General features: G+C 41.2%; 1 protein-coding gene across 1 annotated transcript in view; it reads left to right on the top strand.

Annotated features, from left to right (window-relative positions):
• Positions 1-9,101: 9,101 nt before the first annotated feature.
• Positions 9,102-17,461, top strand: part of NSF (N-ethylmaleimide sensitive factor, vesicle fusing ATPase) — a 142,549-nt gene continuing 134,189 nt past the window's right edge. The window contains exon 1 of the mRNA XM_032429921.1: positions 9,102-9,200. Coding sequence (XP_032285812.1) covers positions 9,189-9,200 — 12 coding nt within the window. The 5' untranslated portion in view covers positions 9,102-9,188. The remainder of the gene's footprint in view (positions 9,201-17,461) is intronic.

The raw sequence follows: 17,461 nt of genomic DNA, 5'->3' as shown, positions 1-17,461 counted from the left end.
CTCCCTCTGCAAAATGGCGACTGGCGCGGAGGCGGGAACCACAACCAACCAATCATCCACCGCCTCTTGGAGCTTTCGTACCAATGACCTCGAAGTTCCGTGAGTGACGCTATGTCTGGCCAATGCAAAGGAGAATTAGAGCCTGGTCGGGAGGAGGCCCGCCCCTCGCGACCTAGGCGACGGCACGAAGCTCTGAAAATGCCGGGTTCATCTTCCAATGACAGCTCCCCGCGTCCCGACGAGACACTCCCACACGCCCCGCCCCAATGCCGTACGCGACCAATCAGAAAAGTCAAAGGATTTCCGATTTGCTCCGCCAATCAACTCGGAAAAATCCCTAGGATTGAACAAACCCCGGGAGCTTTCGAACCAACCGGGTGGGGGCATGTGGGCGGGGCCGAGTTCCTAGAGATACTTAAGGAAATTTGCCGCGGTTGAGCTAAAAGTAGAAACTAGTTTGGGGCGGTGACCTGTGTGGGAAATACCCAGACATTGACACAGAAGTGAGGCTTAAGGAAAGTTTCCTGCTCAGGCTGAAGCTAAATTGCAGCCCTGCCTCTGAACAGATTTTCAACAGTTGAGTAAGATACTAGCCACCTGCACCGTTCAGATGTCCAGTATCACAGCCCTCTGGATAACCCAGACCCCTTAAACTCGGTTAGCCAACTTGGTTAGCTAAAAAGGTAACCAACTCCTGCAAATAGTACTTGACATAATCGGAAAGATGAACACCGATTGAACACATACCATGTGCCGTGAACTATGTCAAGGACTTTACCTGCATGACCATAATGCCTTGTGAGTTAGAAACTATAATTTCCATTCTACAAAGAGGAACAATAAGTAGCCGAACAGAGATAAAAGCTTAGGTCTTAATCTCTTTACCACATACTTTCTTTCCCAGTCACAGTGATTGTATATATGACAGTAAATATATAAGAGGTTTTTCTATGTGACTCCTTAAAAAATGTTTTTCTGACTATAAAAAAATTATACAAAGTCACTTTTTTAAAAAAGATCTTATTTATTTGAGGGAGAAAGAGAAAGAGAACAAGCAGGAGGAGCTTCAGAGGGAAAAGGGGAAGCAGGCTCCCTGCTAAGCAGGGAGAGAGAGGTGGGGCTCGATCCCAGGACCCCAGGATCATGACCTGAGCTGAAGACAGACGCCCAACCAACTGAGCCACCCAGGCGCCCCTACAAAGTCACTTCTTAAAATACATGAAAAATGGCATTCCTCACCAGAGTGTGGACGAAAAAGAGGAGGGGGAAGAGAAAAAAAAAAAATCACCCATCATTCTATCATTTAGAGGCAATCACTGTTACAGTTCAGACTATGAATACATAAAATTTTGGTTTTTTTCCAGTAAACATTTTAATTTGAGCATTTTCCACATTACTTAGCATTTAAACATTTCTGAAAGCTGTGTGATATTCCGTTATATGGATATACCCTGATTTATTTAATCACTTTCATGGAGTTCAACATTTAGATTGTTTTTAAGTTTTTCTATATGAATAATGTTTCAGTGAACTTTTTTTTTTTCCCCCTGCATTCCTGGCTATTTCCCCAGAAGTGGACTCACCACCGCCAAATTGTTTTCTGAGTAGACTATGCAAATGTATATTCCCATCCCAAAATGTACATTTTCCCATTCACTTGGTAATGTACATTTGTACATTTCCAATTGCCAAGTGAAAACAGTGCTTACTTCATCATTTGGTAAGCTCTTTTTAATGTATTTTGTTTGCTAATTTGATAACCAAAGAAAAAAAAGTATCTCATGTTGGTTTCATTTTCATTTCTTTGATTACTTATTTGTCCCCAAATGTTTACTAGTATTTTTATTTCATCTACTACAAATGATCTATTCATGTCCTTCTGCTGACTTCCATGTCAAAGATGCAAAACTGTTTTGCCAGTAATTATGAAGGCTGCTTAAATGGATTCATCATAACCTGAAAAAAGGATGAAATAGCAAGGAAAAGATTTTTCCTACCACTGTTTGTACCCTACAGAAGGAATGTTGGAGCTGATAATAATGGGGCTTTATCCCTCCACCTCGATGACCTGAGAATGTGCATTATTTTCCCAAGATCTGCATCATGATGCCTATGAATAAAACAAAGTCCCTGCCCACATGGCACTCAATTGTTGAAGGATTACAGCCATATATAGATACACATATTCACACAGAGACATGTTTATATATACATATATATACACACACATTTATGTTTTATATGTTTATAAGTATGTTTTATACATATAAACATATAAAATGTTTTTTAAGATGTTATTTTTTTAAGTAATCTCTACACCCAACACGGGGCTCGAACTCACAACCCCAAGATCAAGAGTCGCATGCTCTTCCAACTGAGCCAGCCAGGCACCCATCATATATTTTTTAATAATAATATGCATGGGGAATGTATGGGAGAGGGGCTAGAAGAAAACAGGTCTAACTTACTAATGACTGTATTCAGGAGACAGGGTTGTGATTTTTTTCTTTAAGTGATTGAGAGAAAATACTAATTTCATAATGCAAAACTCAACTTTTTTTTTTTTTTTTAAACAAAACCCACAATTAGGAAGAAGGTTTAATTGAAATCATGGTAACTGTTCAGCGAAGTTTTATTAAGCTCAATTGTGGTGACTCAATAAATGAATTGCGTATGGTGATGTTGATTGAGTGGGGTTTTTTCCTTAATAGAAAACATCTCTTGGGGCACCTAAGTGGCTGTCGGTTAGGCATCCGACTCTTGGTTTCAGCTTAGGTCATGATCTCAGGGTCATGGGAGGGAACCCTGTGTCTCAGGCTCCTCACTCAGCAGGGAGTCTGCTGAGGATTCTCTCTCTCCCTCTCCCTCTGCCCCTCCCCACCACCACGCACGCTCACATGCTCTCTCAAGTAAATGAATCTTAAAAAAAGAGAGAGAAAGAGAGAGAAGAAAACATTTCTTATCAATATAATGTTATTTGTACAGCATGGCAAGTAGAAAGAGCTCTGGGGAGAAACAGAGATCATTTCACCCCGAAAAACATCTCATTTGGAGATAGCTTTCTTTCTCTAAGTTAGACTTTAAAATTAGCTAATAGGGTTACTAGTATAGTACTCTTGGTAGTGGTAGTTAGTATCTGTGTGCATCAGGTACTGACTGTGTTAGGTACAGTATGATAATCATCTCATCTAATTCTCACATGAAAACATTTAAGTTTAGAGTGTCTAAATGTCACACTGTATACCCATACCACCCTCCCCCAAGTAAACTTATCCCTCTATTCTTTTTTTTTTTTTTTTTTTTTTAGCTTAAGTAATCTCTATGCCCAACATGGGGCCTGAACTCATGACCCCAAGATCAAGAATCGCATGGTCTACTGACTGAGCCAGCCAGGCACCCCTTTATCCCTCTATCCCGGTCACACTTCTGCTCAAGAGATGTCTTCTTCTCTAGGAGCCCTACTTTACATGTTCCTTGCCCTAGAAACAGCCCTCCAGAAACCATAGACACAACCTTCACTTTTTCTCAGAAGCCCTCCTGAGAACCATCGCAGATAACGAGTATTGTCATGACCAGTGAGCTGTGGTTTGTGGGCCTTTAGTATCTTAAGATTTCAGGCAACTCAGCCTTTCCCAGGAGACTCGGACTTCCTTTTCACAAGATGCATAAAAGCTCATCAGACCAATATCTGAATAATCCCTCTCCAAAGAACTGCAAGCAGCTCTCTGGACCCACAATGTTAATATGCAGGGTTAGGCAGCCTGGCAAGCGCTTTGGGACTCGCACTAAAGGATCATCTGGTTTCCATAGCAACATTCATTCCTTTCCACGGAGGATTCTATCATCTCTCCTGCCCACTCAGACTTTGCAGAATGAATTGATTTTTGTGACTATAGGTGTTTGTCCTTGATCTTCCAAAGAGAAAAGGCATATTCATCAAAACAAAAAAACATGAAAACACCAACAATAAAAAACCTGACTGCAGCTAAAACGCTGCATTGCATCAGCCTGTCTTCCTTTCTTTAAAAAATTCCATACCCTTTCTCCATTTTGCTCCCTTCCCTAGCCTTATCCACTGTTTTGGGAAAATAGTTTTTCTCCAACAGAAAACAAACAGATGGCGACTCCATTTTCCTAAAACTGGCTACCATGGGGCTGTAAAATGAAGTTTTGAACAAGGCTCCCTTAAGCCTGGGCTTAGGGCATGGGTGGCTGACCTATGGGTTATGATTGGAGGGGCAAAGTAAGGATCATTATCCACATAAAGCTCCCTAGACAGATGTCACAATCTCTGAAATTCCACCAGTAGCAATTTGTTTCTTTAGGTTAGGCATTGCTCTCCCCAGCAATATTCTCTTAAATTGCATATTCTTCTGAGAAGTGTAATATATGAGGTTGCTAATGCTCAAAGAACTTGGGAAAGAGAGGAGGTGTTGCAGTGTAAAAGGGGCTCTGGAGACCACTTTTATTGCTCCACAATGATATCTTCTACAAGAGGGGCGGTGCCAGTCCTTGTCACTCACATACACAGGACCACTGGAGGATGGTTTCCAACATTTACAATGCAGTGGTGAATTCACTGCATAGACCTGTTCCCTGAAACACCTGCATGCAGTCTTGCTGGAAGATGTTTGAAACCCACACCGCGAAGTGACTAAAACACCTCTCTGTTCCCAGCACCATTTGTTTAACCTAGAGTTTCCACAGACAAAAGGTAGTTTTCCTCTGGGTAAGGTGGCAAGAACCAAAAAGCTGTATTGCTTTGTTAAATAAACTAGACGACACTGGTTCAGTTTACTTCTATGTAGGTTACTGTTGCCTTCACTCTTCAAAACACAGAAGAAATTTTTCCCCCAGTTAAATTCTTACCCAACTGTTACAAGCAAAATACCTCTGTAACCGGAAAGTTATTCAGCCCCATTCCAATGGAGCTCTTACTAAGTGATGTTTAATGGGCCATAATTTGTACATAGAATTATATCCATGCAGTCTTCAAGTCTTTGAATCAGGCCTCCACCTATAAATGTTGGTTATCCATGAGGGAGGAACAGGTGATATTAAGTTTTACTATGTGGAAGCCTGGAATACCTTTGTTGTCACTGACAGGAAATTGAGTGTATTAGTCAGGGTTCTCCAGAAAAACAGAATCAATAGGGTGTATAGTATAAATATCTGTATAAAATAAAAAGATTTATTTAAGAAATTAACTCTTGCACTTGTGGAGGCTTGAGGAGTCCAAAAATTTGATGAGGCAGGCTGGCAAGCTGGAGAGTCAAGAAAGATTTAAGGGCACCTGGGTGGCTCAGTCATTAAGTGTCTGCCTTCGGCTCAGGTCATGATCCCAGGGTCCTGGGATCAAGCCCCGCATCGGGCTCCCTGCTCAGCGGGAAGCCTGCTTCTCCCTCTCCCACTCCCCTTGCTTGTATTCCCTCTCTCGCTGTGTCTCTCTCTGTCAAATAAATAAATAAAATCTTAAAAAAAAAAAGATTTGCAGTTCCAATCCAAAGGCAGTGTGCTAGGAAACCAGGAAGATGTGATTTTGCAGATGAAGTCAGAAGGCAGTCTGCTGGAAAATTTCCTGTTGCTCCCAAGAGATCAGCCTTTTATTTAATTCAGGCCTTCAACTGATTAGATGAGGCCCACCCACATTATGGAGAGTATCTACTGGACTCAAAATCCATGGATTTACTTTTTTTAATTTTTAAAAAAATTTTTTATTTTTATTTATTTATTTGACACAGAGAGACACAGCGAGAGAGGGAACAGAAGCACAGGGAGTGGGAGACGGAGAAGCAGGCTTCCTGCTCCGATCGATGCAGGGCTTGATCCCAGGACCCCGGGATCATGACCTGAGCCGAAGGCAGATGCTTAACGACTGAGCCACCCAGGTGCCCCAAAATCCATGGATTTAAATGTAAATCTTTTTTAAAATTTTATTTTATTATGTTATGTTAATCACCATACATTACATCATTAGTTTTTGATGTAGTGTTCCATGATTCATTGTTAGCGTATAACACCCAGTACTCCATGCAGTACGTGCCCTCTTTAATACCCATCACCAGGCTAACCCATCCCCCCACCCTCCTCCCCTCTAGAACCCTCAGTTTGTTTCTCAGAGTCCATAGTCTCATGGTTCATCTCCCCCTCCAATTTCCCCCCCCTTCATTTTTCCCTTCCTACTATCTTCTTCTTCTTCTTCCTTTTTTTTTTTTTAACATATAATGTATTATTTGTTTCAGAGGTACAGGTCTGGGATTCATCAGTAAATCTCGTCTAAAAATATCCTCATGGAAACATCCAGCATAATGTTTGACCAAGGATCTGGGCACTGTGACCCAGCCAAATTGACACATAACATTAACCATCACACTGGGTCACACAGTGGCCATGTTAACAAGAACTGATCTTGATCAAACCCTTACCACCACCACCCCCATTCCTCACTGTTATTTATCCTAGATACTGCTATATCTAATTCATTATTATGTCATGATCTTTTGTCCTTTCATTCGAGGTATCTAATACCCCTTTCCTCTCTGTCTCTATCCCTAGTCTCACCTCATCCACCTCCTGCCTCGCTAAAAAGCCTTGCAGCCCTTAGAAAATTATGTTAGTCATTTACACGTCAGGATAAATTTAGGGTCACCTGGCTGGCTCATTCAGTAGGGCATGTGACTCTTGATCTTGGGGTTGTGAGTTTGAGCCCCATGTTGGGCATCGAGATTACTTTAAAAAAATAGGGTAAATCTAAATCATTGTTAGCTGTCTTACCTACTTTCTCATTGTAAAAGAAAAGCATATTAAAAAGATTTCAGGATCAATGAAGAGCTGAGGGAGGTATTTTTTTGAGGAAGGGAAAGAAAAAGAAATTGACAAACAAATGAAGACAAAGAGGGACAGCCAGATTTTGAGAAGACAGAAACCAGATAAACTCCAGGGGTCTAGATAATTCATGGTCTTTTCAAGGTGTCACCATTGCAGTAAATCAGCTCTCACTGTTTTCTATCTTCCTCAGGATAGTCAAGGTTGCAGTTGCTTGGGAGAGAACCATCTGATTAATTGAGCTTGGGTTCTGTGCTCCCTCCTGGGCCAGGGGATGGCAGGGCACCTTGTCTGACAGTTTCCAAGCTGCATGAGCTGGAGGAACTGTGGCCAGAAAAAGGGGTGAGGATTTGGGGCAGCAAACTATTTATTCTCTATAGACCATCACTATCACTGTAAGAATTGCTCAAAGGTAATGCAGAAACAGCTCCACTATTTCTAAGATAACCTTGAATATCAGAGTAAGGCACAGATGGGAGGCACAGACACTGTGACAGCCTGTACCAATGTCTCAGAATCCTTCTGCTCCAGATGGATACTAAGCACCTTAAGGGCAAGAGCTCATGTCTACCTGGTTTCTTTGGTAGACAGACCTGTAGGACTGCGTACGTGATGCTACTGAATTTATACCACTTGCGAGATGCTACAGAGGTTGGCTTATCATGGGAATACGCGCTCTAAACAGACACACTGGAACCTCTCCAGCAAGCCTGTCTTTCCTAGGTGGTAAGTATTCCTCCCTGTTGGAGAGATTAGACATTTTCCCTTGCAATCTATTTTACCTAGTAACAAACCAGTGGTGTAAATATATTTGCATTATTCTCTGGCCTTGAAAATAATGTCAGGTCATTGGACTGAGAACCAATATCATCTTCTGGATCTGTTTGGTAAATCTCTTTGATTTACAGATTCAAATTCAAAGTATCAAAAAATGTAAGACACAACCATTAAGCTCACCTAATTATACCTCTCACTTTGCAAACAGGGAAACTGGGGCTCAGAGAGGTTGAAATATGGCAAATGAGTAGGCAGAGCAAGAAAAGGGACAAGAACCTACACCTCCAGGCTCTCCAATTCATTCTCATTGTTTTGTAGCTTTTGCAAGTTAATAGATCAGAGTTCAATTAGTTCTGTTTTCCTGATAAACTCTGATCCACTGATTTAGTTAACATCTGATTTGCCCAATAAAGCAATGTGGTTCTCAGGCACAGCGTGAGAGTTTATAAAACTGGCCTGATTGTGTTTCTTCTGTCCCTGGCCCGCCTTCAGGTCACTTACTGATTTTTGTTCTCAATCTTAAACTGCTAAGCATGCCCAGCTCTTCTAATTTTTTCCTTTGCTCATGTTGGAAAAACTACTTTTTCCTAATCAGCTGTGAGAAATTAAAGATAAAAAATCCTGTTGTTTCTCGTTGTCTTGTGTAAATACGGAGAGAAATACAAGCTATCAGCGGCAGGGGCAATAAAAGCATCAGGGAATCTGCTAAGCAGAATCTCTCTTCTTGCAGGGTGCTGCTGCTGTTATTATTTATTCTAATTATTATTATCCTCTATTCTGAGACTCCAGTGAGGAAATGGGATAGTAGAAACATCGAGGTAAAAAACGGAACGAATTTTGGGCATATTTCATTCAAATTCCGCCGTGTTGTCTAAACTGAAACAATACTGGGGAATTATACTTTAAAAAAAAAAAAAATTACCTTTATAAATAAATACACTTAATAATGAAATAAAAAATGTAGAAAATAAAGGTATAGCAACAATCACAATTCACTTTTAAATTTGAAGAAAATACTGAGTTTTCCAGGCTACATATAAGCTAAATATAAATGCCAACGTTGGTAATTTCCAGGAGCTAGGTACAAGCTTGCCCACAGAGAAAAGCTTGAATTCACGCAGAACCTGAATTCAGAACCAACTTTGGGCAGGCCAGTACCCGCGCCGGGTGCTCTTACGCACATTTTCACATTTCAGTGAGTCTGGAAGCAGAAAGTTAAAAGGCTGAGAGAGGCCATTACTGGGCAAGCAGCAGCGGGCAAAGAGAAGCAGGGCTAAGGGATTAAAACATCAAAGGCCTTGCTACAAAGTCCGGCGCAACCGGCCAGCTGTGACAAGATTCGCAAAAGAAGCCCTTGAGAAAGTTGCCGGCGGACAGGAGCTCTGAAAAAATACAAAGTCACAGCACTCGCAACTACCGGTCAAAATGGCGCCGCCGCCCCGCCCGCTCCTTGGCGGCCGCGCGCGCGGCCTCACGGCGGCTACGCGCCTGCGCGAGGGCGGGCGGCGGGCGCGCGCGCGCGCGCGGCGGGGGCGGGCTCTACTAAGCGCCCAGTTGCAGCCGCGGAGCCGGACGTGTCCGCGAAGATGGCGGGTCGGGTGAGTGCCGGCCCCGAACCTGCGGCTGGAGGCGGGGGTCCCGGGCTCGCGGGCACTCTGACGTCCGGACGGCCCAGGGGAGGGGGGGGTGAGTCTGAGTAGATGGGGGGTTGGAGGGCGGCAAGCCAGAGAAGGGTTTGAGGGTAAGAAGGGGGAGCGGTGGCAGGGGATTAGCCTTCCTCAGAAACTCCATCCCCCTAAGGAAGCTCGAGGGGAGGTGACCCCCTCACTACCATGGGTCTCCTGGGTCTCCTTTAATTCTCCCTTCCCATCCTTTGGGGCTTGTTACCCGCGTCCCCCAAGCCAGCCGCAGGACTGTGGCGGTCCCAGCCCGGTCGGACGGGCTCTGGGGGTTTCTCCGCACCCCCTTGCTAGGGCTTATTAGGTGCAGCCGTTGGAATAACTGCGGGGTATCCGTCTGCTGCGTTGGGGGCGAGGGCTGTGGGAAGGATCATTAGGAACCCATTTGAGTGAAAGGTCTTGTGAAAGGAGGAGGAGGTGCAAATGACTTTTAGTGTTAAACCCCAGCCACCTGGGGGACCTGTCACTGTCGGAACAGGCAGGAATGTCTTCAGCTTGGAGTGGGGATGCATTGGGGGGTGTCGCGTTTTGTTTTTATGAATGACAGTCGCTTTGAATGCAGCAGGTTATGTTATAGTTTCAGGGTTTTAAATTTTACTTCCTCCTTTAGCCTCTTAAGATCGCGGTGTAGTGTGGGTTTGGTAAGGGGAGATAGGGCTGGTTCTGTGCTGTACTGCAGTGTGCGTTGAGCTAAAAGCTCTCTGAGGGATGGATCCTGCCCAGAGATTACACTGGTCATAAACCTGGGGACGTTAACTGCGTCACTAGGGGATAAGGATGTGCTTGACTGGTTTATTTATACTGGAGTATTTGAACAAGTTTGTATAGATTTACGCATGCATGCAAATGTCCTATCTAAAAGAAATTGTAAGTTCTGAGATGATGGAGTGAGAAGAGACCTTAAAGGTCATTTAATTTGACCTCTTTCTCTTCCTTTTCCCCATAGCCTCTCCTTTTATTTATGGCTGCTTCCTCTACCATGCTTTAGATTCTCTTTTTTTCCCGCCCAAGGAACCCCCACTCCTGTGCATTCACCTGTTCCCTCTCAACATACTTAAGCTTCTCCCACCTTAAGACAAACCCTCCCTCCACCCCCACAGTTGTCTCCTTTCTCTTCCCATTTTTCAGCCAGATATTTTGATAGAATTGTGTACATTTATCGTCTTTCATTTGCTTACCACCTACTTACCCCTCAGCCCACTGCGGTCTGATTTCTGGCCCTATCAGTCCACTGAAACGTGCTCCTAAACTTAATTAACATTTTTCATTCTTTGATTGGATGTCTCCACAGCATTTGACATTGTTGACCATAGCCTCCATGGAAAACACTCTTCCCATGGTTTCTGTGCAGCCTTGCTCCTGTTTTTACTCATACGTCTCTTTTGCAGACTCACCCTCCTCTACCCTGTTACTCAATGCAGATATTCCTCAAGGCTCTCTTCTCCATTTTCTCTTTGGGCAATCTCTTCTAAGCCTACAGCTTCAACTACCATCTATATGCCAGTGATTCTCAGTATTTGACTCCCAGTCCAGATCTATCCTTTAAGTTCCAGATCAATATATCAAACTGCCTATTAAAAATCGAGGCACCTCAAACTCTACAGTTTACATCCAAACCCATGATCTTAGCTCACCTAATTAGTACTTTTCCTGTTTTCTGTTTCAGTGAATGGCATCACCATCCATAGGCTGGAAACCAGTGGGGGGTGGGGAGGTGGTGGTTGTGGTGGTGGTGGTCATGGTCATCCTTTATACTTCTCTCTCACCACATCCTCTACCCCCCAGTAAAATTCATCACTGAGTTCTGTTCCACCCACCCCCACCCCTTCCCTAAAAGGGTATTATTAGGGCCGAAGAATCTGGCTTGGGCATTGCTGCCTTTTTTTTTTTTTTTGAGATTTTATTTATTTATTTGACAGAGAGAGACACGGTGAGAGAGGGAACACAAGCAGGAGGAGTAGTAGAGGGAGAAGCAGGCTTCCTGCAGAGCAGGGAGCCTGATGATCCCAGGACCCTGGGATCACACCTGAGCCGAAGGCAGATGCTTAACTACTGAGCCACCCAGGTGCCCCGGGCATTGCTGCTTTAAACTATACCCATTAACCCACTGGACTACTGGTCATGTGGGTTCTGTCATTTTAATATCCTAAAAATCTCTTCAATCTCTCTGCCTCTCTGCATCCTCATTTCCACCTCATTTCCCCAAACTACCATCATTGTGGTTTGGACTACTTCAGGAAGCTCACTAGAGGTCTCTTTACAGCATTTTCCACATTGCTTGTTTCCTCCCCTGCCTGTTGGTACTTAAACCCCTACCTCAATAGCATCAGGTTACTTTTGGGAGATCAGTCCAAACTGGGCCTTTAAGGCCCTTTGTGGTTCTACTCCTGCTTTTCTCTACTCACTGCCTTACTCTCTATGCTCAGGTTATATAAACCATTCAGTTCCTTGAACTTTAGTAGTTTCTCTTACCACAAGGTCTTTGCACGTACTGTTTCCTTTCTTTGTGATGTTCTGTTCCCAACCATTTACCTCCTACTCAAAGATCACTCATCTACTCAAGGGAAGCCTGTTCTGATCCCACACAAGTCATGATCCTTTGTTATATGCTCTTGAAGAACTAACTGTATTCCTTTCCTTAGAGATTTATCTGTTTGTCATTTTAAATTTATTGGTGTGGTTATTTGCCTTTACCATTTATCTTCCATGAAAGAAGAGACCATGTTAGTTTTTTATTCATCATCATCACCTGTGCTTTGCACACTGCCTCAGACCTAGGTGCTCAATACATTTTTGTTTAAAATGAAACTAATCTAATCTCTGCTTGAATACTCTAGCAGTAGAGGGTGCATCACCACTAAAGCTAACCCATTTTAGTGTCATGTTAGAAAGGTCTTTTTTATATGGAGTTCCATATAATTTTTAGCTGTTTAGAGCTACATAGAACTAAACACAATTCCTTTTCCATATGATAGTTCCTCATATATTTGAAGACAGGTTACACATTCGCTCAGATTTTCTCTTTTGCAAGTTAAACATCCCCAATTCCTCAAATATTCTGTATTCCAAACCCTTCATCACTTAGGTTACCTTCCTTTGGAAACGCTGTTTTGCCAGTGTTTCTTCTAAAATGTGCCCCAAGTGGAACACAGTGATTAGTGAAGAATATGCTGAACTCTTAATCTCTCAAGCTAGACACTACCATTATTAATACAGGGTATTTGCTTTTTTTCTGCAGTAAATCACACTCTTGGCTCATAATGAGCTTGCAGTCAATTAAAACTCTCCTATTCTTTTAAAATTGGCTCCCCCACACCATTCTATGTATTGTGCAGTTTTATTGAACCTAAGTATAAAACCTTACATTTATCCCCTTTACAATTTTTTTTTTTTTTTTTTTTTTTTTTTAAGGTCAGGGCCTATTTACTACTTGTTCAGGGTCTTCTTGATTCTCCATTCTTTCATGTTATGCAACATAGTAGCTCTGTCTGCCGATTTTGTTTTCACCTGTAGGTTTAAAATCATGACTTCTGGTCTACATTCAAGTCATTGATAATAAGGAGAATAAGATGGGTCAGAAATAGCCCTTGAATATGCTGTTAGAGACCTTCCTCTAGACTGATACACATCAATATACTTTGGGTACCATTACTTAAATACAAACATATTTCATTTAATCCTGACAAAACCACCCTGCAAGCTAGGCAGTATTAATATTATTTTTCTCAGAGTTAGGGGCTCGTTAATTTGCCAGGTTCACAACTAACAAGAAGCAGGGTCAGGATATGAATTCAGCTCAGTTTGCTACAATTACCTGCTTCACCAATTTAGTTGCAAGGGTCTAGAGAAGAGTAGATTTACCTTACCTAGAACTTTTGGAGGTTGCTGCCAAAGTTTAATTTTCAAAAACTACCTTCTATCTTTTGGAAAATCTGAACACCTTTGCCCATCCCTGATTGTCTTATTTTTTCCGATAACCATAATTTCCTAGTAACTACTTATTGTTGTTTAACAAATAGAGTTAGCCTTGTTGTGATGCTTTTAAAATGAGTTCTGAATTTCCTTTTTGTGGGAGAAAAGCTATTTTGACTTATTACTGCTTTTGGTTAGTTTAATTTTGGCATTCTGATATCTTGTAAATGGTATTTATATTCACTGTGTAATTGAAGGGTTTTTTATTTCACTGTATCATTATATCACATGTATCACTGGTAGCATTAGTAACCTGTCTGTATGTCCTTTGCTTTTTCTGGGCAAAAGAGAGCATCATGTTTAGTTCATCTGGGAAATTAGCTGAAGAATAAAATGTGTGATATTATTCAATAAATAGCGTCTAGGTCATCAGAACTTGATTAATCCCTAAAATATCTTGAAGCTCCTAATCTGAAAAGCAAAGAACCTGAAAGAAAATAATTTTTGTCATTATCTTCTTTAGTGTAGCTACTATATGAGAAAAAAATATGGAATTGTAAGTTGGATACGTTTTATAATAAATGATGAATCGATTTAAACGTACTTGATTCCCTTTGGCCTTTCCAAAGATTGAATTAGGTAATAAGTGTTCTTGGCTGTCTTAAATTTTTGCTGGTAATAAAGCAGATTCTATAGTTCTAATTCTTATTACTTACATTTAATACAGACTCATTTATAAATGAGCTCCCCATACAGATGGCTACCACTGCCCCAGGCCTCCACACTGTCTACCAGAACTCTTATGCTCCAGCTTCTCTGGAATCGTAGAATCAGTAGAGGAAAGAAAGAATCTGAAATACAGCCTTAAATGTTTAGGAGAGCTGACTCTAAGTATAGAGGCTCCTTAGTAAAGCTGCTCTATTTGGTATTGCTTTCTTGGCCCCTACTATCACCACCACCACCTGGTTACTGAAAAAAAAAGAAAGGCTTTCCACATTGCCTGAACTTTTTTGTACTCTGTCTTTTAAAATTGCCAGAAATTTCACTTCCTGGGGACTCAGCAGTGCCTTTCTGAAAATACACACAGAAATGCCAGTAAAGCCAATGGATCACTTTCTTCATAAATTCTTACACCTCCTTGAGGTAATCTGTTGTGAAGGAATGGAGTAAGATGATGTTAAATAGGAATCTAAGCAAGAGAACTCTTTTAGGAGTTGAATGAGCTATAGAAAGATGTTAGATGATCCTAGGGTCCTGGGATCGAGCCCCGCATTGGGCTTCCTACTCAGCAGGGAGTCTGCATCTCTCTCTCTCTCTCTCTCTCTCTCTCACCCTCTCCCTCTGCCCCTCCCCACCACTCGTTCTCTCTCTCTCTCACATAAATAAATAAAATCTTTTAAAAAAAATTTAAAAAAAGAAAGAGGTAAAATTTAACTAATCTCATGTTTTGACGAGGCAGGCTAGTATATTTAGTATCAATAACTTGTAGCCTAGTCTAGAAACCTAGCAGTTTATGTATGTATGTATGCATGTATTTTTAAAGATTTTGTTTATTTTAGAGAGAGCGTGAGTGGGGAGGGACAGAGAGGGAGAGAAAAGGAGAGGGAGAGAGAGAATCTGAAGCAGACTCCTGCTGAGCGCGGAGCCCAACGTGGGGCTCTGTCCTACGACCCCAAGATCATGACCTGAGCTGAAACCAAGAGTCTCAAATGCCTGAGGCACCCATGCGCCCCAAGAAACCTAGCCATTTAAAACATTTTGTGGGTGTATGACATCTTTACCAAATAATCGACCTTCAGGTAGTTTTGGAACAAGTTCTGAATTGGGGATCCTTATGTGCAATACCACGAGTCCAAACAATACAGAATGTTTTGTAGTCTTGTTTCATAAAGTCAGAGTTCTGCTATCCAATGCATACCAACTTTCTGCAATCTTATATGCAGTAGTTATTGTTTGTGCATGTTACTTTAGTGGAGTTTTTAAAAAGTGTCTTCAAGTGCAGTATGTTTTAGAAACTAAAATTGAACTCTTTTTAGCACTATTAAAATAGCTTCTTTTTGAAACAAAAGGAATTTATGCTTAAAATGGATGCATTCTTTTTTCAAGTATTTAAGACAAGGTGCAAAGGTATAAGGTGAAAGTATACTATTGGGGACGCCTGGGTGGCTCATTCAGTTAAGTGTCTGCCTTTGGCTTGGGTCATGATCCCAGGGTCTTGGGATCGAGTTCCACATGGGTCTTCTTGCTCAGCGAGGAGCCTGCTTCTCCTTCTGCCTGCTGCCCCCCCCCCCCCTTGTGCTCTCTGACAAATAAATAAATAAAGTCTTGGGGGAAAAAAAGAAAGTATATTATTGTACTGTTGAAAATTCTTGAATTGGCAGAACAGTGAACCCTTGGAAATACCTGCATTAGCAATATACTAGACACTTGCTATAGTGCAGTTCTTAAGGGTCCATACTCTGGGTATGGTATCTTAGGTAAGAGTCTCTTAAGGAGATCCTCTCTCACAATTCAGTATTAATACCCCTGAATGGGCTCTGAGGCCTACATTATGCTGTCTTCAGTTTCCTAGTGATTTAATCTCATAATTTCCAACTTATTTTTTATGATGGAAACTATTCCTTGCTTGACTGTAAGTATTTCTAGAAGCTCTATGCATTTAAACAAGTATAATTTATACATACTTTAAGAGATTTCAAGCATAGGGCACCTGGCTGGCTCACTCAGAAGAGCATGCAACTTTTGATCTTGGGGTTGTGAGTTCGAGCCCCACGTTGGATATAGAGATTACTTAAAAAAAAAATCTTAAAAAAGATTTCAAGCATGTTGAAAAGTACAGCAAATAGCATAAAATATATCCATATGCTCACCACCCAGATTTAAGTGTTAACATATTGTGATATTTGTTTCAGAACTTTAATTTTTAGAAATGAAACATTACAGACCCAGTTGAATCTCTTTCGTATCTCTTTTTGATTTCACTAACCTTTCCCAGAAATAACCACTATTCTAAAGTTGGTATAGATCCTTTCTGTTCACATTTACCTATGTTTGTGCCCATAAGTAATATATTGTTTTGTGTGTTTTAAAAATATATATAATGATGTCATACTGTATATTTCCTTCTGCAAACTGCAGTTTTTAAATTTAAAATGACATTTGGAATTTAGTCATGTTGATATATCGAGAGCCAGTTAATTCTGTTTACTGTGTAGTATCCTATTTTGTGACTATACCACAATTATCTGTTTTCTTATCTGAGGATAATTTATTATTTTTTAAAAAATTTTTTTAATTGTTATGTTAATCCCCATACATTCTGAGGATAATTTAAATGGCTTCCAATTTTATTTTTTATGGAGTACACATTCGTCTATATGTCTCCTTACATACACATGTAAGAGTTTGTTTAGGATATATGTCTAGAAACTTAGATACGTATCCTATGTAGAATTGCTACATAGAATTGCTGGGTGGTAAGTTACCTTTGTCTTTACCTAGTTATACCAGTTTGCACTCTTGGCAGCAGTGTATGAGTGTGTGTTACTCATGTCCTTTCTAGCACTTAACATTGCAGACATTTTAGTTTTTACAATATGATACGTGTAAACAATCTTATTGTTTAAATTTGCATTTTTTCAGGGCACCTGGGTGGCTCAGGTGGTTAAGTGTCTGCCTTAGGCTCAGATCATGATCTCAGGGCCCTGGAATCCAGCCCCCGCATTGGGCTCCTGGCTCAGCGGGGAGCCTGCTTCTCCCTCTCCCTCTGCCCCTCCCCTGCCTCATACTTTCTCTCTAATAAATGAATAAATAAGTAAATAAAATCTTTAGAAAAAATAAATTTGTATTTTTTTTTTTTCCTAATTACTAGTGAGATGAGCAATTTTCATATTGGTCATTGGGATATCCTCTTCTCTGAATCACCTTTGTATAAACTTTGCCTATTTTTACCTTTTAGCTGTTAGTATTTTTTTTAAAAAATTAATTTGTAGAGGGGCGTCTGCCTTAGGCTCAGGTCATGATCCCAGCGTCCTGGGATCCAGCCCCACATCAGGCTCCTTGCTTGGCGGGAAACCTGCTTCTCCCTCTCCCACTCCCCCTGCTTGTGTTTCTTCTCCCGCTGTGTCTCTCTCTGTCAAATAAATAAAATCTTTAAAAAGAGTTGATTTGTAGAGTTTTCCTTTTGGGGGGAGTAAGGTATGCTTTGGAATCTAATTCTTATTTAGTTGTAAATAGCTTCTTCCAGACAGTGGTGATCTTTTCATATT

This window comes from Phoca vitulina, unplaced genomic scaffold (assembly GCF_004348235.1).
Source record: "Phoca vitulina isolate PV1807 unplaced genomic scaffold, GSC_HSeal_1.0 scaffold41, whole genome shotgun sequence".
Lineage (NCBI taxonomy): Eukaryota > Metazoa > Chordata > Mammalia > Carnivora > Phocidae > Phoca > Phoca vitulina.
The sequence above is the reverse complement of the archived record's forward strand: the minus strand, read 5'-3'. Positions and strand labels throughout refer to the sequence as shown.